The 22857-nt window shown below is 53.5% G+C and overlaps 1 protein-coding gene across 1 annotated transcript; it reads left to right on the plus strand.

Annotated features, from left to right (window-relative positions):
- Positions 1-827: 827 nt before the first annotated feature.
- LOC144612291 (membrane progestin receptor delta-like) lies at positions 828-11942 on the plus strand. Its single transcript, XM_078431862.1, has 7 exons — positions 828-985; positions 1783-1910; positions 3395-3600; positions 7459-7585; positions 8600-8696; positions 10749-10893; positions 11653-11942. Exons 1-7 carry the CDS (start codon positions 935-937, stop codon positions 11925-11927), a joined length of 1029 nt encoding a protein of 342 aa, XP_078287988.1. The 5' UTR covers positions 828-934; the 3' UTR covers positions 11928-11942.
- The last annotated feature ends 10915 nt before the right edge of the window (positions 11943-22857 follow it).

The raw sequence follows: 22857 nt of genomic DNA on the forward strand, positions 1-22857 counted from the left end.
TCTGGTTTACTGACAGATCGGTGGCAAACTCCCACCCGACTCAAAGGGAGATGAAAGGGGCTCTGGAAACGCGAGAGCTGCCGGTGTCCACGTTAATCGTGGAGATGATGTTGGGGCTGTGGGGAAAGTGGGGAGAGATGGGGTGGAACTGCTGGAAGAGGTTGGAGAGGTCGAGAACGTGATCTTACTGTTTTCTGCAGGATTAGGGACGTTCCGCTGGAGATCGTTCATCACAGTGGCCCCTGGAGCGGTACATGTTGGAAATGCACCAGGCCAAGGGGCCTAACGCAAGATGATCTTATAGAAACTTACAAAATTCTTAAGGGGTTGGACGGGTAGATGCAGGAAGATTGTTCCCGATGTTGGGGAAGTCCAGAACAAGGGGTCACAGTTTAAGGATAAGGGGGAAGTCTTTTAGGACCGAGATGGGAACGTTTTTTTTCACAAAGAGAGTGGTGAATCTGTGGAATTCTCTGCCACAGAAGGTAGTTGAGGCCAGTTCATTGGCTATATTTAAGAGGGACTTAGATGTGGCCCTTGTGGCTAAAGGGGTCAGGGGATATGGAGAGAAGGCAGGTACAGGATACTGAGTTGGATGATCAGCCATGATCATATTGAATGGCGGTGCGTACAGGCTCGAAGGGCCGAATGGCCTACTCCTGCACCTATTTTCTATGTTTCTACGTTTCTATGATTCCCGACTCCCTCTCTCTGTCTCTGTCACCACCCCTCGCTCTCGCTTCTATCACTGCTACCGTGCCAGGCATCCGGGTGCTTTAGAATGCTGGGGGTCACCGTGAATGGTGTTGGCTCTTCGTTCTAACGCACCTCCAATGCCAATCCCGCAGGTCAACGATGGAGCTGAGGAGGAGAAGGTGAGGACCCTCCGACACGGGCCGCCAACCGGAACCCCTCGCATAGGCACCGAGCCAGGATGTTAACTGTGAAGTTACCTCATCTCTTAAGCAACCAGCAAGTACCCAGAGTAAGTCCAAGGTAATTAGTATCCTCCAGGTACCCTGCACGGAATTCATAGACTGGTCATTGTTTATGACTACGCACCTCACGCATTGTTATCTCGACCAGACAAGACCAGGTTCGATCCTGACTACGGGTGCTGTCTGTCCTGGAATTATCCGTTCTCCCTGTGACCGCGTGGGTTTTCTCGGGCGCTCCGGTTTCCTGCCACACGACAAAGACCTGCGGGTTTGTAGGTTAATTGGCTTTCAATACCGTCAGTCTTAATGGAAACGCTGGAGTTGTGACACGATATTATCCGCCAGCTCTCAAACTACAACGTGTTGTTGTTACGTCGCTGTCCCGATCCGCCTATGCCGGGCAATGCTTGCTCGGCTGTGAAGGGCGGCACGGTGGCCCAGCGGTAGAGTTGCTGCCCTTACAGCGAATGCAGCGCCGGACACTCAGGTTCGATCCTGTATACGGGCGCCGTCTGTACGGAGTTTGTACGTTCTCCCCGTGACCTGCGTGGGTTTTCTCCGAGATCTTCGGTTTCCTCCCACACTCCAAAGACGTACAGGTATGTAGGTTAATTGGCTGGGCAAATGTAAAAATTGTCCCTAGTGGGTGTAGTATAGTGTTAAAGTGCGGGGATCGCTGTGCGGCGCGGACCCGGTGGGCCGAAGGGCCTGTTTCTGCGCTGTATCTCTAAATCTAAAAAAAATCTGAAGAGCTGAGGGTTGAGGTGGGAGAGGTGCTGGGAAATTCGGGTCTATTTCACGTTGTCGTCTGTGTGCACCCACCCCACCCCTTCCCACGCCGCAGGTGTTCCGTGAGGATGGCATCGTGTCCGGCTACAGGAACCCGCAGAGCTCGGCCAGGGATTGCCTCGTCAGCATCTTCCAACTGACCAACGAGACGCTAAACATCTGGACACACTTCCTGCCCACGTGGTACGTGCGTCACCTCGCCGGGTTGGGAGCGGAAGTTCACTCGTTGGTTGACGTCACAGGCAGGGGCAGTACAGAGGCTACTCGGCCCCTCTGCTCCCTGCCAGCGCCCACGCTCCACAACCCCCCCCCCCCCCCCACCCCCTTCCTTCTCATCTCTCTCAAACACAGAAATCGGATGGGTGCTCGGTGTAGAATGGAGATGCTTCACCTTGGGAGAAAGAATGAAAGAAAACAATATTTTGTTGTGAGACTTCAAACACATTTACAGGCACAGATACAGAAAATATTGGGAAGGTAATGGGAGGTTGGATTTGAATTGCCAGTCATTTGGAGTATAAAAGCAGAGAAGTTTCCATGCATCTTTTTATGGCGTTGGTGAGACCACTGCAAGTATTCCTGGTCTCAGGCGCATGTATTGTGGGGCAAAGCAGATAATGGGTTAATAGGTCAACAAAGGTAACGCTGAAAGTATTCCCTCAATGTCCGGCTGCTCCCTGAGCCGCACTGCACACGCACTAGAGTCTCACCTTGAGTCTTGCAAACCCTGGTTGGGAAAGGTTGATGTGTTAGACTCTTGGAAAACTCTTAGGCCGAAGAATGGTCTTGATCCGAAATTAACCTATTCCTTCTCTCCAGAGATGCTGCCTGTTCCGCTGAGTAACTGAGCGAATGGTATGTTGGCATTCATAGCGAGGGGATTTGAGTATAGGAGCAGGGAGGTTCTGCTGCAGTTCTACATGGCATTGGTGAGACCACACCTGGAGTATTGCGTACAGTTTTGGTCTTCTAATCTGAGGAAATACATTCTGGCCATAGAGAGAGTACAGAGAAGGTTTACCAGATTGATTCCTGGGATGGCAGGACTTTCATATGAAGAAAGACTGGATAGACTCGGCTTGTACTCGCTGGAATTTACAAGATTGAGGGGGGATCTTATAGAAACTTACAACATTCTTAAGGGGTTGGACAGGCTAGATGCAGGAAGATTGTTCCCGATGTTGGGAAGTCCAGAACAAGGGGTCACAGTTTAAGGATAAGGGGGAAGTTTTTTAGGACCGAGATGAGAAAGTTTTTTTTCACACAGGGAGTGGTGAATCTGTAGAATTCTCTGCCACAGAAGGTAGTTGAGGCCAGTTCATTGGCTATATTTAAGAGGGAGTTAGATGTGACCCTTGTGGCTAAAGGGATCAGGGGGTATGGAGAGAAGGCAGGTACTGGATACTGAGTTGGATGATCAGCCATGATCATATTGAATGGCGGTGTAGGCTCGAAGGGCTGAATGGCCTACTCCTGCACCTATTTTCTATGTTTCTATGTTTCTAATTTCGCTGTAAACGAGTGAATCCAATTACACAGATAGATGTGTTATTGTCAAGTGTACCGTGAAGGTACAATGAATTGATTTGGGCGGGAGCTCGCTTGTGAGCGCATGGAACTGCTTGTGCTGCTAACTCACACTAACTGTCCACCCCTGCCTCTGCCAGGTACTTCCTATGGCGGCTCCTCGTCCTCTGGTACTCGGTGGACTTCTACAACGAGGCCTACGCCTGGCCGCTCCTGGTCCACCTGTTCTTCAGCTGCCTCTACCCATTCATCTCCAGCTGCGCGCACACCTTCAGCACAATGTCCGCCCACGCCCGGCACGTCTGCTACTTCTTCGACTACGGGGCTCTCAGCCTGTACAGCTTAGGTAAGTCTCTGTCACCCCCGCCCTTCCCCTCCCCTCCCCTCCCGTACCCGGGACCGCCGGGGCCAGTGGGTCATCGACGATGGCCAAAGGGCTCTCTCGGAATGCCATGCCTTTGACTCGGTCCCTGACCTCGAGTGCTGTCTGTGTGGAGTTTGCACGTTCTCCTTGACACCGCGTGTGTTTCCTCCTGGTGCTCCGGTTTCTTCCCACGTCCCAAAAGACTTTGGTTAATCGGCCGCTGTGTGAGGGGAGCGGTAGATTCTGCGGGGACTTGATGGGAATGTGGGGAGAATAGAATAAAAGGGTTAGCGCTGGCCTGAACTCGGTGGACTGAAGTCCTCTAATACTTTATTAACCACTATCAGCCCACAGCTTCACTCCACGACAGACAGCCTAACCCTCTCTGGGTCTGTACGATATTACGATATTACGTTTGGGGGCAAAACAAAGCATGTTTACTGTGTCGGAGGGAGCCGCAGGGTGCTGGTCAACGAAGTGACTTATGAAGAAAGACTGGATAGACACTCGGCTTGTACCTGCGCTGGAAGGGGAGAAGGGGGGATGTTATAGAAACTTACAAAATTCTTAAGGGGTTGGACAGCTAGATGCAGGAAGATTGTTCCCGATGTTGGGGAAGTCCAGAACAAGGGGCACAGCTTAAGGATAAGGGGGAAGTCTTTTAGGACCGAGATGAGACAGTTTTTTTTTCACACAGAGAGTGGTTAATCTGTGGAATTCTCTGCCAGTTGAGTGAGGCCAGTTCATTGGCTATATTTAAGAGGGAGTTAGATGTGGCCCTTGTGGCTAAAGGGATCAGGGGGTATGGAGAGAAGGCAGGTACAGGATACTGAGTTGGATGATCAGCCATGATCATATTGAATGGCGGTGCAGGCTCGAAGGGCCGAATAGCCTACTCCTGCACGTATTTTCTATGTTTCTATGTTTCTAAGGCAGACACAAAATGCTGGAGTAACTCAACGGGACAGGCAGCATCTCTGGAGAGAAGGAATGGGCGACGTCTTCTCGTCTTCTTCTGAAGAAGGGCCTCGACCCGAAACGTCCACCATTACTTCTATCCAGAGACGCTGCCTGTCCCGCTGAGTTACTCCAGCATCTTGTGCCCATATCCAACCGAGGTACATTACAATGAAGTGTAGTTGAATAATTGACTCTGGTCTCTCGCGTAAGTGAAGTCCTTGAGCCCAGGAAACATCCTGGTGAATCTCCCTCTCTCTCTCTTTCCCCTTCTTCCTCCCTCATCTCCTCCCCTCCATCGCCCGCTCCCTCTCTCCCTCTCTCCTCCTCAATCCCCCAACTCCCAGTCTCTTTCTCCTCCCCTCTCCTCTCCCCCCCCCCCCCTTCCATCGCCTCCCCCCACACTCTCGCTCTCCTCTCACTAAATCTGCCTCACCGACCCCCCCCCCCCCCCCCCCCACCTCCAACCCCCGGTCTTTTTCTCTCCACATTTGTTCCACGCTGCCTCAACCCCCCCCCCCTGCCACCCCCCATCCCCCCCCTGCCACCCCCCATCCCCCCCCCCCCCCCCCCCCACACTCCCCCCCTCCCCCACAAGGCTCCGCCATCAAATGCGAGCGAAAATATCGTGCGCAGCTGCCCGGGTGCCCTTGTGCTCCAGAGAGCCAGAGAGAAACAGAGGCATTGTCATGTGCAATAAAGAGCCGATTCAAGGCCTTGTTATTGAGAACATTAATAAATAAATCTCGTGCTTTCCACTAAGTAACCCGCACGCCGCTGTTTTTTAAAAACACAGAGCAAGCCTTGCAGCGACCACAAAGTCAAACCAAAAGTACGTTTCACCGCGACGATTGTGTTTTTTATTTTCACTTCTCGTCCTCTTTTGAGGCTGAAAATAAAATTCACGCAGGTTTATCAAACCGTGCACTGGAAATGGTGAAACGCCTCGCGTCAGCTCCTCAAACGAGGAGCTTAATGAAGTTAGCAGTGGTGATAAACTGGTGTAGGAAAAAAAGAATGAGTTAAAAAGGCAATAAAGGGCCGAGACCCGATGACTTTAATTCTAGAGTCGCCATGGTGGTAACTTTACTCTTCAATATTCCATATTCTCTTGAATGGGTTGCGCTGACCCTCGCCGGGTCAGGAAAGAGTGAGCTGAGTTGGCCTGACCACAGTACAAAACAACAGGCTGACAGAGGTACGAGTCCACACCTGGCCGTCCACGCCCGCCCCAACATTCAATATGGCCGCGGCCGATCCAAGCACGCATCGACAGTTTGGTGGGATTGCGTGGATGGGACAGGTTCATAAATTCATACTTTCAAGAGTTCATAAGCCACAGGAGCAGATTTGGGCCATTCGGCCCATCAGGTCTACTCCACCATTCTATCATGGCTGATCTATCTCTCACTCTCAACCCTTCTCTCACCCAGTCCTCCCCCCCCCCCACACTCTCACACACACACACTTACACACACTCACATACACACACACACATACACACACACACTGTGTGGCGCACACCACACCCCCACACACACACACACCACACACACACAGTGCCACACACACACACACACACAGTGCCACACACACACACACACACACACACACACACACAGTGCCACACACACTCACACACACACTGACACCCTCCACACACACACACAGTGCCACACACACGTACACACACAGTGCCATACACACACTCACACACACACACACACACACACACACACACTTACACACACTCACATACACACACACTGTGTGCCACACACCACACACCACGCACATACAGTACCACACACACCACACACACCCCACACATACAGTGCCACACACACCACACACACACTCACACACACACACACACACACACACACACACACACTCACACACACACACTCACACACACACACACACACACACACACACTTACACACCCTACACACACAGTGCCACACACACACACACACACGCACACACACACACACACACTGATTCTACACGTCGCCCGTACAATAGGAGCAATTTACTGCGGTCAATTAACTTCCGCGACAGCACGTCTTAGACAATAGACAATAGACAAGAGGTCTTCGGTAGACGACAGGAAAGTGCAAACTCCAAAAAGAGAGTGCCTGGGGCCGGGATCGAACCAGGCTCGCCGGTGCATCTCCTACAGGGGCAATATGCTGCCCGATTTAATGTTGGGAACAGCAGATAAAGTCTCCAGACAAGATAAAGTCACCAGCAAGCCAGCCCGTCCTGATTTAATGATTCGTGATACGACGACATTACTTTAAAAAGTAACTATTTAAAAGCAAAGAGTTTTAGATTCCCTGGCCGTCAGACTCTGGATCCCCTTCGCCCCTCATCGCCTTCGCCCCATCTCTCTCACTCTGTGTTTTCCTCCCATGGTATACACAAAATGCTGCAGTCACTCAGCGGGTCAGGCAGCATCTCTGGAGAAAAGGAATGGGTGACGTTTCATGTCAGTCTGAAGAAGGGTCTCAACCCGAAACGTCACCTATCCATGTTCTCCACAGATGCTGCCAGTCCCGCTGAGTTACTCCAGCACTCTGTGAAACGTCACCTATCCATGTTCTCCACAGATGCTGCCAGTCCCGCTGAGTTACTCCGGCACTCTGTGAAACGTCACCCATTCCTTCTCTCCACAGATGCTGCCTGACCCGCTGAGTTACTCCAGCATTTTGTGTCCGTCTTCGGTGTAAACCAGCACCTGCAGTTCCTTCCTGCACATTGGCCCTCCCATTGTGTGTGGTGTTTGTTGATGCTCGATCCCGGGCCCGGGTCTACTGCCTTGTAGGCCCGGGGGTTTCTCTGCTCCCCGCCAACGCATTTCTCATTTCTCCGCCATAGGATGCGCCATCACCTACCGGGCCTACGTAATGGCTGACCGCTGGGTTAACAATGCTCTCCATACCTGCTTCGTCCCCGTGGCTGCATTAAACACCTTGGTTTGCACGACGCTCTCCTGCTACTCCAGGTAGGCCCGGTTACCGTGGTGATCCTACTAGTTCACAAGTGCACAAGTTGACAAGTTCGGGTCCATCGACGCCAGGAGCTCCCAACACGCTCAACGTTTTGGAGGCCAATAATGTCTCATTCTGTTCCCGTGCAATAGGGCGAGGGCCGAATGGCCTTCCCTGTTCACAAGTTATAGGAGTAGAATTAGGCCATTCGGCTACTCCGCCATTCAATCATGGCCGATCTCTGCCGCCTAATCCCATTTTCCCTTCCTTGTCCCCATAACCATTGACACCCGTTCTAATCAAGAATGTGTCTATCTCTGCCTTAAACATATCAACTGACTTGGACTCCACAGCCCTCTGTGTTCCACCGTTTAACTACCCTCTGACTAAATAAGTTCCTCCTCACCTCTTTTCTGAAAGAGCGCCCTTTAATTCTGAGGCTGTGACCTCTGGGTCTAGACTCTCCCACCAGTGGAAACATCCTCTCCACATCCACTCTATCTATGCCTTTCATCATTCTGTAGATTTCAGTCTTCTAAACTCCAGTGAGTACAGGCCCAGTGCTGTCAAGCGCTCATCGTACGTTACCCCACTCATTCCTGGGATCGTTCTTGTAAACCTCCTCTGGACCCTCTCCAGAGCCGGCACACCCTTCCCCAGATATTAGTGGGCAGACTGCCAAATAAGGGGCCACATCCGATTCTTGTGAGCTCATAAGTTCTAGGAGCAGAATTAGGCCATTCGGCCCATCAGGTCTACTCTGCCATTCCACCATGGGTGATCAATCTTTCCCTCTCAACCCCGTTCTCCTGCCGTCACCCCATAAACCCTGACACCCGCACTAATCAAGGATCTATATCTCTCTGCCTTATAAGTATGTATCCATTAACCAAAGGTCTGTAGCCTTCTGTGGGATCTTTTAGCTCTGGGATGTGAAGGCCGTTGGGTGACTGGTTGGCAGGAGCTCGCTAACGAAGGGCGGAATGGGCCAGTCCCGACCTCACTGCCTCCCTGTCTTTGTACCGCAGGTTCCTGGAGCTTGAGCAACCTCGTCTCAGTAAAACCCTCCGGTTAATCGCCTTCACCTATCCCTTCCTGTTCGACAACGTGCCGCTCTTCCACAGGGTAAGAGGGCATTTACCTAATTGGAGGAGGTGGGGAGGCGGTGGGGAGGGGCTGGGGGGTGGGGGGTGGGGGGAGGGAATGGGCACTAAGCGCTGGGCTGTGGGTCTCAGCGTCGCCGCCCGGGTGACCGAGAGAGCGTGGCAGGCGGCACAGTACGTAGTTCAGTTCAAGTTAGACACAAAATACTGGAGTAACTCAGCGGGACCGGCAGCATCTCTGGGGAGAAGGAATGGGTGATGTTCCTGGTCTTCAGTCTGAAGAAGGGTCACGACCCGAAACGTCACCTATTCCTCTCCAGAGATGTTGACTGTCCCGCTGAGTTACTCCAGTATTTTGTGTCTATCTTCGATTCAAATCAGCATCTGCAGTTCCTTCCTACACAAGTAGTTTGGTTTGGTTTAGCTTCGGATTACAGCGCGGAAACAGGCCCTTCGGCCCACCTAGTCCGCGCCCGCAAGCGATCCCCGCACATTAACATGCTCCTACACTTACACTCGGGCCAACTTATACTTATAGCAAGAAACCGGAGATTCCGGAGAAATCCCACGCGGGTTACGGGGAGAACGTGCAAAGTCCGTACGGACAGTACCCGTAGTCGGGATCGATCCCGGGTCTCCGGCGCTGCAAGCTCCGTAAGGCAGCAACTCTACCGCTGCGGTGACCCGCTTTCCGATCGTTCTCCAACCCACCGGCTGATGTTTCCCGAGATCCCCGAAGATTCGCCGCGACCACACTCTCCAAACCCCAACCATCCTCAGACGTAAGTTCATCAATTCATCAATTCTATGCGCAGAATTAGGCCATTCGGCCCATCAAGTCTACTCCGCCGTTCAATCATGGCTGATCTATCTTTTCCTCCCAACCCCATTCTCCTGCCTTCTCCCCGTAACACAAATCACCCTTACCAATCAAGAATCTATCAATCTCCACCTTAAAAATATCCACTGACTTCGCCTCCACAACCTTTTGTGACAATGAATTCCACAGATTCACCACCCTCTGGCTAAAGAATACGTCTCAACTCTCACCCACCTCCACACCCCCACCCCCTCCCCGTCCTACACGACGCACTTACATGACACCCATTCCAAACCGCCCCCACACACGCTCCTGGTTGCTGTCGGTGTGGAGTTTGCTCGTTTTCCCTGTGACCGCGTGAGTTTCCTCCGGGTGCTCCGGTTTTCTCCCACATCCCAAAGACGGGCGGGTTTGTACGTCAGTCAGCTCTCTGTAAACTGCCCCCCAGTGTGCGGGCGAAGGGTTGATCGGAATGTGCGGAGAATGAAGTAAGTTTGACAATAGACAATAGGTGCAGGAGGAGGCCATTCGGCCCTTCGAGCCAGCACCGCCATTCATTGTGATCATGGCTGATCATTCTCAATCAGTACCCCGTTCCTGCCTTCTCCCCATACCCCCTGACTCCGCTATCCTTAAGAGCTCTATCCAGCTCTCTCTTGAATCCATTCAGAGAATTGGCATTCAGAGAATTCCACAGATTGACAACTCTCTGACTGAAAAAGGTTTTCATCATCTCAGTTCTAAATGGCCTACCCCTTATTCTTAAACTGTGGCCCCTTGTTCTGGACTCCCCCAACATTGGGAACATGTTTCCTGCCTCTAACGTGTCCAATCCCTTAATAATCTTCTACGTTTCGATAAGATCTCCTCTCATCCTTCTAAATTCCAGTGTATACAAGCCTAGTCGCTCCAGTCTTTCAACATATAACAGTCCCGCCATTCCTGGAATTAACCTAGTAAACCTACGCTGCACGCCCTCAATAGCAAGAATGTCCTTGGGTAGTTTGGGTAGGATTGGGTGTAAATGGGGAGTTGATGGTCGGAAACGCCTGGATGGGCCAAAGGGCCTCCTTACAAGCTGCCTGCTGTAACTTTCCGTGCGGGTGGGGATTTTGACGCGATCCGGAGCGGCCTGAGCGGTTAGCTGGTCCCGGGGAGGGTGGGCCGGTGGGCGGGAGGAGGAGGGGAGGGGAGGGGAGGGGGTGGGGGTGGAGAGTGCTCAGCCCTCGGCCTCTCTGCCCACCTCTGCCGCAGCTGTTTCTCTGCTCCGGAGACGACTGCAGCCACAACGCCTCCGTGCCTACTCACTACTGCCACCTGCTGTTCGCCTTCCTCACCTGCTTCCTCTTCGCCTCTCACCTGCCCGAACGCCTCGCGCCGGGCTGCTTCGATTACATTGGTGAGTCTTCGGGGCGGGGCGGATTGGGGCAATGGGTGAGGAGGGGGTGAAGGTGACGTGCGACTTATTCCGCTCATAAAATACACGTTTGGAGTATTGTGAGCAATTCTGGGCACAATGTTAAGCATCTGTAACTTTCAATATGGTCCCCTCTCAACCTTCCAAAAACCCCAGCGAGTACAGGCCCAGTGCCGTCAAACGCTCCTCATATGCCAACCCACTCATTCCTGGAAGTAAACCTCCTCTGGACCCTCTCCAGAGCCAGCACATCCTTCACCACATATGTTGTCCAAATTTGCTCACAGCACTTCAAATGCGGCCGGACCAGCGCCTTATCGAGCCTCAGCGTTACATCTCTGTGCATTCCGGTCCTCTTGATATAAATGCTACCGTTGAATTTCTCTTCCATAATACTGATTCCATTTGCAAATTAACTTTTTGGGAGTCGTGCACCAGCACTCACAAGTCCCTCTGCACCTGTTGCTAGGCACCCGCCGGTTGCCCGGTTACCGCCCGTTGCCCGGTTACCGCCCGGTGCCCGGTTACCGCCCGTTGCCAGGTACCCGCCCGTTGCCAGTTTACTGCCTGTTGCCCGGTTACTGCCCGTTACCCGGGAACTACCCGTTGCCAGGTACCCGCCCGTTGCCCGGTTACCACCCGTTGCCCGGTTACTGCCCGTTGCCCGGTTACCGCCCGTTGCCCGGTTACCGCCCGTTGCTGCCCGTTACTCTCGGCTAATCTCTATCTGCCTCCACACAGGCCACAGCCACCAGCTGTTCCACATCTGCGCGGTGGCGGGCACCCACTTCCAGCTGGAGGCCGTGGTCGCGGACATGGGCTTCCGTCGGGCCTGGCTCCTCGCCCACGCCCCGCTGCCGTCGCTCGGGGGGACGCTGGGAGTGACAGCGGCCGCGTTGCTCCTCAATCTGCTCGTCATCGCCGCCTTCATCGCCGCGCTGGCCTACGCCCCGGGCTCCTCCTCCTCCTTCCTCCTCAGCTCCCTGGCCTACAGGGTGAAGCCGAAGGCGGAGTGAGAGATGGAGGGAGGGAGGGTGGGAGGGTGGGAGGGAGGGGTGGAGGGGGGGTGGGGAACCACCGACACACGAGGGGGTCCGGGATGTGCCCGGCAGAGGCGGATTATCCTCCAATACCTTCGCTTGCTGCTGTCCTGGGGGGCATTGGGCCTCGCCAGTGGCGACAGATGTTGGCATCTGGACCATCATATTGGCATGTGGACCAGATGCTGGCATCTGGACCATCATGTGTTGGCATCTGGACCATCAATGTTGGCATCTGGACCAGATGTTGGCATCTGGACCATCATGTGCTGGCATCTGGACCATCATGTGTTTGCATCTGGACCATCATGTTGGCATCTGGACCAGATGTTGGCATCTGGACCAGATGTTGGCATCTGGACCATCATGTTGGCATCTGGACCATCATGTGTTGGCATCTGGACCGTCATTTGTTGGCATCTGGACCATCATGTGTTGGCATCTGGACCAGATGTTGGCATCTGGACCATCATGTGTTGCCGCTCCCTCATCCGGTCAACAACGACCAATGAGCGTCCACATCCGCTCAGCGATGGCCAATGAGCGTCGTCCAGGAGGCCCAACGCTTTCCCGCTTCTGAAAGCTCTGCGCTGATTGGGCAACGCGGAACCTTGGCGCTGATTGGGTGCGCTCCAATTAAGTGGTAGAAACATCTCGAGGGGCCGAAGGGCTTCCTCCATTTCCCCATCCACTTTGGAACATCTGTCCCGGTGTCCAAAGGAAACATTCGGTGAACATATCGGTTCCCCGTCAGCCCACTCCCCTCCCCTGCCCCCCGAGCAAGTGAACCGGCAGCTCTGACCCCACGATCCCTTGGAACGCACCTGCCAGGCTTGCAGGCGGCTGACTACACACCTGTGTACCCCAGTGTTACCTCAGCTTGACACCAGTGTACGCCAATGCACTCCAGCGTCACACCAGTGTAACACCAGTGTGCACCAGTGTGCGCCAGTGTAGCACCAGTGTAACGCCAGTGTGACCCAGTGTGCACCAGTGCATCGCCAGTGTGCACCAGTGTATCACCAGTGTGCACCAGTGTACCCACCCTCAGCAGGGTCACCTGCCTCTGTCCAGCCTCCGCAAGGAGGATGCAAACTGACTCAGAGTCTCGACATTTCAGCAGCGCGGTGTTGTCACCCGGGGCCAGTGTCCCAGAGGAAGAGGGCCGTGTCTTCACAGTCTGTTGCCCATCTTGCCCCAGTCCCCTCTGCTCGGACCCCTTCATCTTTACGAGAAGATCATCTCACGTCCATTCCCCGTGATAACAAGTAAACCTCTCTCAGAGCAAAGCTGCTTGCCCTCTGTGGCTAATGAAGCATTTAAACTGGATATCTAGATGATTTAACAGAGTATTTGCTAACAGCTTTCAAAGCAATGTTTGTATAGATTGTTTTATGTAACATTCCTCGTTTGGCCAGCTCAACATGTTCCAGGAGCGAGGGAGACAAGCCATTAAAACGTGTCAAATGATGTAATGAATATTCACTCCAAGAGTTCCAAAGGACTGGAGGAGATTGTACGGAGAGACTGCGTTAATCCCCGATCTTTGAATGTAAAAGGTTCTCGTGTCAAGACTGTTGTCATTAAAGTTTACCTCGGGCTCCGACTTGCCTTCGCATTTTTTCACTGGATGGGGACTTCAATGGGTGAGAGAGACCCGTCCCCCCCCTTCCCCCCCTGTATAGTGACACCCCCCGCCCCCCGGTGTACTGACACCCCCCGCACCACCACCCTTTCCACCCTCAACATGTTCCAAGCTTTAGAGTCATAGAGTGATACAGCGTGGAAACAAGCGTTCGGCCCAACTTGCCCACACCGGCCAACATGTCCCAGTTACACTAGTCCCACCTGCCAGCGTTTGGTCCATATCCCATCCAGACCTGTCCTATCCATGTACCTGTCTGTTTCTTAAACAACTGCAGCTGTTGCTCTATACCAAAGATAGACACAAAGTGCTGGAGCAGATTAAGGCCGAGATGGATAGATTCTTGAAAGTACCTGGAGAAGGGGTGGTTTTCTTGGGAAGGGACGAGTGGATCAGGGAGTTACAGAGGGAACGGAGAATATGCAATCTGTCCCACTTAGGCGATCTTTTTGGCGACTGCCGGCGACTGTCAAAGTCGTAGCAGATCGTCGATGTTTTCTTTTACCCGACGACAATGACCACGACAATGCCGAGTCAGGTCGAGATTACACCGTCTTCCGAAACATCGTGAAAATTCCCTCGCTGTCAATGCTTCTCCGGCGTCCTGGTTTCCGCTGAAATCACTGACAAGTCGATAAGTACTTGAGAGTTTTGAACTATAACGCCTTGTATGGGTTACTTAAAAACCAAGCTTCACCGTAACAAGGAATAAACTGGATTTACTTCCAGTTTACTAATAGTTGTATTAAAACAAATAATTTAAGTGGATTTTTGTGAGAAGTGTGTGGGCATTTTTTGAAAATGTAAGGGAGATGCATACCTGGATTCTGGGTTGCATATCTGGGTTTGGAGCCCACTTTAAATGTAATCGCTGATGGCCATAAACATCACGAAAATTCCCACGCTTACCTGACCGTGAAACTGTCGCCTCCAATCTACCTGTCAAATGTCCTGACGGTAAATAAATTGGTTAAACACAAGCATTTTATGGTATTTTGAAATGACTTTACTTATTTTTATATTATGTGCTTCTAAATGTATCTTAAGAGAAGCTATCAAACCTGGGGCCAGCAGGCGACAGCGACCGCAATAAGCAACGATACCTGGCGACAAGCCAGCCGTCGCCGAGAGATTTCAAACCGTTTGATTTCTCGGCGACGGGCCGAGATCCACTACGATCTTTGGAAGACTCCTCACGATCATGCCCGCGACACCCCGACGGACGTTCGGCGACAGCCTCGTCGCCAGCAGTCGCCTTCAAGTCGCCTAAGTAGGACAGGCCCTTGTCTCAGCGGGTCAGGCAACATCTCGGGAGAGAAGGAATGGGTGACGTTTCGGGTCGAGACCCTTCTTCAGTCTGAAGAAGCGAGATACCGAACTCACTTATTCTCCAGACTTCTGAAGAAGGGTCTCGACCCGAAACGTCACCCATTCCTTCTCTACCGAGATGCTGCCTGACCCGCTGAGTTACTCCAGCATTTTTGTGTCTACCGTCGATTTAAACCAGCATCTGCAGTTTTTTTTCTCCTATTGTTTGAAGGGAGGTGGGCAGAAACTGTTTCCCGTTGCAGATTTACAGTTGTAGCTTTCACACATCCACTTATTTAGGTTATTCGTCCCACAGCCCAAAATTGCACAAATACCCATGGTTTGGCCCAACAACATGCAAAACGAAATAAATAACAAAGTCAATCATATGTTAATTCAAATAGGGTCCTATAAGCAAGTCCATTACATACCGGCACTAGTTACAATGCCAAATAAAATGGTGCAAGTATATTGAAATGATTTATACAATCACAAGATTATAACAGAACATTAGAATGTCAAATACTGATTACAATTATCCTTTGTTATGGGAATCAGAAGAGACTTTGAGTCAGGAGACTCGTGACTAAGTTTTGTACGACAGAACTTTACTTACACGTGTGCACCCAGAACATATCCAGGAGTCTACTGATAGTTATAGAAATTATACATTTCATTTAACTCTCTCCTCCCCCCTCTCCAACACAAAAAGAAACAATGCTTGTTATTCATCGTCACGATCTCGCACACTCACCGAAGAATAAATAAAACCATCGTGGTTTTGTACAAATGAACCATAAATACACCCAGTTAATAGTTTTCAAAGCAGTATTTTCTTACCTCGAAGAAGCAAAACTGGAAAATGTGGATGAAACGCAGGATCAGCCGGTGAGAGCGTTTAGAAACATAGAAAATAGGTGCAGGAGTAGCCCATTCGGCCCTTCGAGCCTGCACCGCCATTCAATATGATCATGGCTGATCATCCAACTCAGTATCCCGTACCTGCCTTCTCTCCATACCCCCTGGTCCCTTTAGACACAAGGGTCACATCTAACTCCCTCTTAAATATAGCCAATGAACTGGCCTCAACTACCTTCTGTGGCAGAGAATTCCACAGATTCACCACTCTCTGTGTGAAAAAAAACTTTCTCATCTCGGTCCTAAAAGACTTCCCCCTTATCCTTAAACTGTGACCCCTTGTTCTGGACTTCCCAACATCGGGAACAATCTTCCTGCATCCTAGCCTGTCCAACCCCTTAAGTATTTTGTAAGTTTCTATAAGATCCCCCTCAATCTTGTAAATTCCAGCGAGTACAAGCCGAGTCTATCCAGTCTTTCTTCATATGAAAGTCCTGCCATCCCAGGGATCAATCTGGTGAACCTTCTCTGTACTCCCTCTATGGCAAGAATGTCTTTCCTCAGATTAGGAAACCAAAACTGTACGCAATACTCCAGGTGTGGTCTCACCAATGCCCTGTACAACTGCAGCAGAACCTCCCTACTCCTACACTCAAATCCCCTCGCTATGAATGCCAACATACCATTCGATTTCTTCACTGCCTTTAATGCGGTTTAATGTTTAACGCGCAAACAAGATTCCAAACTCACTTACTCAGCTGGTCGGGCAGCATCTCTGGAGAAGGAATGGGCGACGCTTCGGGTCGAGACCCTTCTTCAGATTATGAAGAGAAAATGCAAATCCTCAATTGCCCGGGCGGGGGTTGTCAATGGAGGCATTTAATAGTGACGGGAAAAGTACATCAGAGTCGGTGGGTGGGTGGACGCGGTGCAGCAGGGAGTCGATCTGGGGCAGATTGTGGACTGACCCACCCATCCCCCCCCTCTCCCTACCCCTCTCCCTACCCCTCCCTCTCCCTACCCCTCCCTCCACACACATTAAAACGGGCAGGGGCGGCTCATCGTGTCTGCTGATGGCGTTCACTTGGCTGTACGGTAAATTATGTCCGCGTTCACCACAAAAGACTTTCACTTACAGCCAAGATATGCACAGAGTGCTGGAGTAACTCGGCGGGTCAGGCAGCATCTGTGGGGAACATGGATAGGTGACGTTTCACTGAGTGCTGGAGTAACTCAGCGGGTCAGGTTTCTGGTCAGGTTGCAAATTCAGGGCAGTGAGGTGACACGGACCGCTATGGCAAAGGCGCGCATATCGTGGGGGGCCACATAACATGGGCGGTAGAGCTGCTGCCTCACGGCGCCAGTGAACCCGGGTTCGATCCTGACCTTGGGCACTGTCTGTACGGAGTTTGTACGTTCTCCTCGTGGTTTTCCCCGGGTGCTCCGGTTTCCTCTCTTCCACTCCAAAGACATAGAAAATAGGAGCAGTAGTAGACCATTCGGCCATTTGAGCCAGCGCCGCCATTCAATATGATCATGGCTGATTGACAATAGGTGCAGGAGGCCATTCGGCCCTTTGAGCCAGCACCGCCATTCAATATGATCATGGCTGATCATCCAGAATCAGTACCCTGTTCCTGTTTTCTCCCCATATCCCTTGATTCCGTTAGCCCCAAGAGCTAAATATCTCTTTGAAAACATCCAGTGAATCGACCTCCACTGCCTTCTGTGGCAGAGTTCCACAGATTCTCAACTCTCTGGGTGAAGACGCTTTTCCACATCTCTGTCCTACATGGCCCATCCCTTATTCTTAAACTGTGACCCCCTGGTTCGGGACTGCCCCAACATGGGGAACATTTTGCAGGTTAATGGGCTTGGTAAAATTGTAAATTGCCCCTCGTGTGTGCAGGATGGTGTTAGTGTGTGGGGATGGCTGGACTCGGTGGCCGAAGGGCCGGTTTGCGCGCTGTATATCTAGACTAAACAAAATGCTCAGTACACACATGATCCACTCCCACGATAATTCCAAGACTTTATTGCCTTTTTTTTCCCCACTGGAATTAAAAGGATTCTTGAATTTTCTTTTAAATTACGCTTGAGAAACACTTTTGAATCATTTTTTTTTCACAAGAAAAATGAAATGATGTTTGAGAACACACGGAGGGAGGGGGGGGGGGGGTGGGAGGGCCGGGGTAGGGGCGACCCTCCGGCGGGGAAACATGACCCACACAACCCCAAAATATCAGCCGCACTCCGGTCACAGACGTCACAACAGCAGGTAACACCAAGCGAGTGAGCACCACGACACACAAGGCAGGTGGCAGAGACCCCCACCCCACCCTCTCCAGAGACCCCCACCCTCTCCAGAGACCCCCCACCCCACCCTCTCCAGAGACCCCCACCCCATCCCACCATCGGCCCCAACCCTCTCCAGAGACCCGCTCCCACTCCCCTCCCCCCCCCCACCCAACACCATCGCTCCAGAGAGCCCCCTCCCTCACCCCCATCCACCCCTCTCTCCAGACACCTCTCCCCCTCCCTCACCCCATCCACCCTTCCAGAGACCCCTCCCTCACCCCCATCCACCCTTCCAGAGACACCTCTCCCCCTCTGCCCCCTCCCCTTCACCCCCCTGCCTCTTCAATGATGCCCCGTCCCCCCCAACACTCTTCCCCATCGCTCCAGAGACTCTACCCCTTCTCCCCACCGCTATCCAAGCTCCTTGGGCTGAACTGCTCAGTGGACAGAGGCCGTCTCTGGGGCGGGAAGGAGGGGGAGGGGTGGAAGGGGTGGGGGCACTGGGGACGTGTGGGGAGGTAGGGAGGGGGAGTACGGACAGGACAGTCTCTGTTGTCAGGGCTGTGCTCTGGAGGAGGTGGTCGGGGAGCGGTGGAGAGGGTGCGATGGGCAAGGGTTCCGGTTAATCTCTGCCCACTTCCAGTGACAGGGAGTGCAGAGGGGGGAGGGAGAGGGGGAGGAGAGAAGGGGGAGGAGAGAAGGGGGAGAGAGAAGGGGGAGAGGAGAGAAGGGGGAGGGAAAAGGGGGAGAGATGGAAAAGGGGGAGAGAGGGAAAAGGGGGAGAGAGAAAAGGGGGGGAGAGAGAAAAGGGGGGAGAGAGAGAGGGGGAGAGAGAGAGGGGGAGAGAGAGAGGGGGAGAGAGAGAGGGGGAGGGGAGAGGGAGAGGAGGGGAGGAGGGAGAGAGAGAGGGGGAGAGAGGGGAGGAGAGAGAGAGGGGGAGGAGAGAGAGGGGAGGAGGGAGAGGGGGAGGAGGGGGAGGAGAGAGAGGGGGAGAGAAGGGAGGAGAGAGAGAGGGGGAGGAGAGAGAGGGGGAGGAGGGAGAGGGGGAGGAGGGGAGGAGAGAGAGGGGGAGAGAGAGGGGGGAGGAGGGAGATGGGGGAGAGAGATGGGGGGAGGAGGGAGAGGGGGGGAAGAGAGAGGGGGAAGAGAGAGAGGGGGAGGAGAGAGCGGGGGGAGAGAGATGGGGGGAGAGGAGAGAGGGGGGGATCACATCTTCCCCGCACCGTGGCCAAGGGCCCAGGCATTTGGCAGAGACCCTGTAAACAACCTCTCCCCTCTCCCCGCCACCGTTGCTGTGCTGGGTGTGTGTGTGTGTTTGTGTGTGTGGGTGTGTGTGTGGGTGTGTGTGTGTGGGTGTGTGTGTGTGGGTGTGTGTGTGGGTGTGTGTGTGTGGGTGTGTGTAAAGCCATGGGCAGGGTGTGCCGTCTGAGTGGTGCGCTGTTTATAATGTTCCCCACACGGGTGCCGGCTCAGTGCTGCCACGAATATTGGGCCCGTGGGGTGACGGCGATCACCACGGCAGTCCCACGAGCTTCCACCGGGCGGCGCCGCCAAGCCAGTGGGCGCCCTGTGTTTGCAGACGTGCCTCCGAGGTAGTGACCCTCTCGATCGCTCCCTCCAGCCTCAGCCCATCTCCTTCCACTGCCTGTAGAAATCCAGGATGTTTCTCACATCCACGCCCGAGCTGTGTGCAGCCTGCAGAGCTTGCCTGGAGGGGGGAGAGCACAGGGGGTGGATTAGAGAGTACAGGGGGGATTAGAGAGTACAGGGGGTATTAGAGAGTACAGGGGGGATTAGAGAGTACAGGTGGGGGATTAGAGAGTACAGGGGGGATTAGAGAGTACAGGGGGGGATTAGAGAGTACAGGGGGGATTAGAGAGTACAGGGGGGATTAGAGAGTACAGGTGGGGATTAGAGAGTACAGGTGGGGGATTAGAGAGTACAGGGGGGATTAGAGAGTACGGGTGGGGATTAGTGAAGGGGAGAGTACAGGTGGGGATTAGAGAGTACAGGGGGGATTAGAGAGTACAGGTGGGGATTAGAGAGTACAGGGGGGATTAGAGAGTACGGGTGGGGATTGGTGAAGGGGGAGAGTACAGGTGGGGATTAGAGAGTACAGGGGGGATTAGAGAGTACAGGTGGGGATTAGAGAGTACAGGGGAGATTAGAGAGTACATGGGGGGGATTAGAGAGTACAGGGGATTAGAGAGTACAGGTGGGGATTAGAGAGTACAGGGGGGGATTAGAGAGTACAGGGGGGATTAGAGAGTACAGGGGGATTAGAGCGTACAGATGGGGATTAGAGAGTACTGGGGGGATTAGAAAGTACAGGGGGGGATTAGAGAGTACAGGGGGATTAGAGTGTACGGGGGGGGATTAGAGAGTACAGGTGGGGATTAGAGAGTACAGGGGGGGATTAGAGAGTACAGGGGGAGATTAGAGAGTACAGGGGGATTAGAGAGTACACGTGGGGATTAGAGAGTACGGGTGGGGATTAGAGAGTACAGGGGATTAGAGCGTACAGGTGGGGATTAGAGAGTACAGGGGGGATTAGAGAGTACAGGTGGGGATTAGAGAGTACGGGTGGGGATTAGTGCGGGGAGAGAGTACAGGTGGGGATTAGAGAGTACGGGTGGGGATTAGAGAGTACGGGTGGGGATTAGTGCAGGGGGAGAGTACAAGTGGGGATTAGAGAGTACAGGGGGGATTAGAGCGTACAGGTGGGGATTAGAGAGTACGGGGGGGATTAGAGAGTACGGTGGGGATTAGAGAGTGCAGATGGGGATTAGAGAGTACGGGTGGGGATTAGAGAGTACGGGTGGGGATTAGAGAGTACAGGGGGGGATTAGAGCGGGGGGAGAGTACAGGTGGGGATTAGAGAGTACAGGGGGGATTAGAGCGTACAGGTGGGGATTAGAGAGTACGGGGGGGATTAGAGAGTACGGGTGCGGATTAGAGAGTGCAGATGGGGATTAGAGAGTACAGGTGGGGATTAGAGAGTACGGGTGGGGATTAGAGAGTACGGGTGGGGATTAGAGAATACGGGTGGGGATTAGAGAGTACGGGTGGGGATTAGAGAGTACGGGTGGGGATTAGAGAGTATGGGAGGGGATTAGTGCGGGGGGGAGAGTACAGGTGGGGATTAGAGTACATGTGGGGATTAGTGAGGGGGAGAGTACAGGGGGGGATTAGTGCGGGTGTCAGAGGTTGTGGGGAGAAGGCAGGAGAAAGAATGAGTGTAATTTTTCACACAGAGGGTGGTGGGTGTACGGAACGAGCTGCCAGAGGAGGTAGTTGAGGCTGGGACTATCCAGCGTTTTGACTGGTACATGTGTAGGAAAAAAAACTGCGGATGCTGTCTTAAACCGAAGGTAGACACAAAATGCTGGAGTAACTCAGCGGGTCAGGCAGCGTCTCGGGTCGAAATCCTGAAGAAGGGTCTCGACCCGAAACGTCACCCATTCCTTCTCTCCCGAGATGCTGCCTGACCCGCTGAGTTACTCCAGCATTTTGTATCTACCTTAGACAGGTACATGGATAGGACAGGTTTGGAGGGATATGGGCCAGACGCGGGCAGGTGGGACTAGTGTAGCTGGGACATGTTGACCACAGTGTGGGCAAGTTGGGCTGAAGGGCCTGTTTCCACACTGACTCTATGACTCTAATGGGGTTAGGAGGGAGAGATAGATCAGCCATCATCCAATGGGTCGACTGGGCTTGTATTCACTGGAATTTAGATGAGAGGGGATCTTATAGAAACATACAAAATTCTTAAAGGATTGGACAGGCTGGAAGCAGGAAAAATGTTCCCGATGTTGGGGGAGTCCAGAACCAGGGTGCACAGTTTAAGAATAAGGGGTAGATAATTTAGGATGGAGATGAGGAAAGGGCCGAGTGGCCTACTCCTGGACCTATTTTCTATGTTTCTATAATTGAATGGCAGAGTAGACTTGATGGGCCGAATGGCCAAATTCTACTCCTATTCCTTATGACCTTATGAGACCAGGCAGGGTGGGTTAGGGGGTTAGACAGACAATATTCACATCTACTCCCACACAGAACTCCCCACCATTTGGGCAGTGGGTAGAGCTGCTGCCTCACAGCACCAGAGACCCAGGTTCGATCCCGACCAGGGCTGTTGTCTTTGTGTGGAGTTTGTTCACACGGTCTAGCAGCAGAATCAGGCCATTCGGGGGGGGGGGGAGAGAATATGGGGGGGGTGGAGAGGGTGGGGGGGGCTTGCAGCAGAATGTAGAGAGGGAAGGGTAGAGGGAGGGGTAGAGGGGGGTAGAGGGAGGGGGGAGAGGGTGGAGGGGGAGGGGAAGAGGGGGAGAAGGGGGAGGGGGAGGGGAGAGGGTGGAGGGGTTGGGGAGAGGGGTTGGGGAGAGGGGCGGAGGAGAGGGGGGGGAGGGGGGTGGGGGAGGGGGGTGGGGGAGAAGGGGTGGGGGAGAGGGGCGGGGAGAGGGGGTGGGGGAGAGGGGCGGGGGAGAGGGGCGGGGGAGAGGGGGTGGGGGAGAGGGGTGGGGGAGAGGGGTGGGGGAGAGGGGGTGGGGGAGAGGGGGTGGGGGAGAGGGGTGGGGGAGAGGGGTGGGGGAGAGTGGTGGGGGAGAGGGGGTGGGGGAGAGGGGTGGGGGAGGGGGGTGGGGGAGAGGGGCGGGGGAGAGGGGCGGGGGAGAGGGGGTGGGGGAGTGGGGGACAGGGGTGGGGAGAGGGGGTGGGGGAGAGGGGGTGGGGGAGAGGGGGTGGGGGAGAGGGGGTGGGGGAGAGGGGTGGGGGAGAGGGGTGGGGGACAGGGGT

Source organism: Rhinoraja longicauda, chromosome 44, assembly GCF_053455715.1.
Source record: "Rhinoraja longicauda isolate Sanriku21f chromosome 44, sRhiLon1.1, whole genome shotgun sequence".
Lineage (NCBI taxonomy): Eukaryota > Metazoa > Chordata > Chondrichthyes > Rajiformes > Arhynchobatidae > Rhinoraja > Rhinoraja longicauda.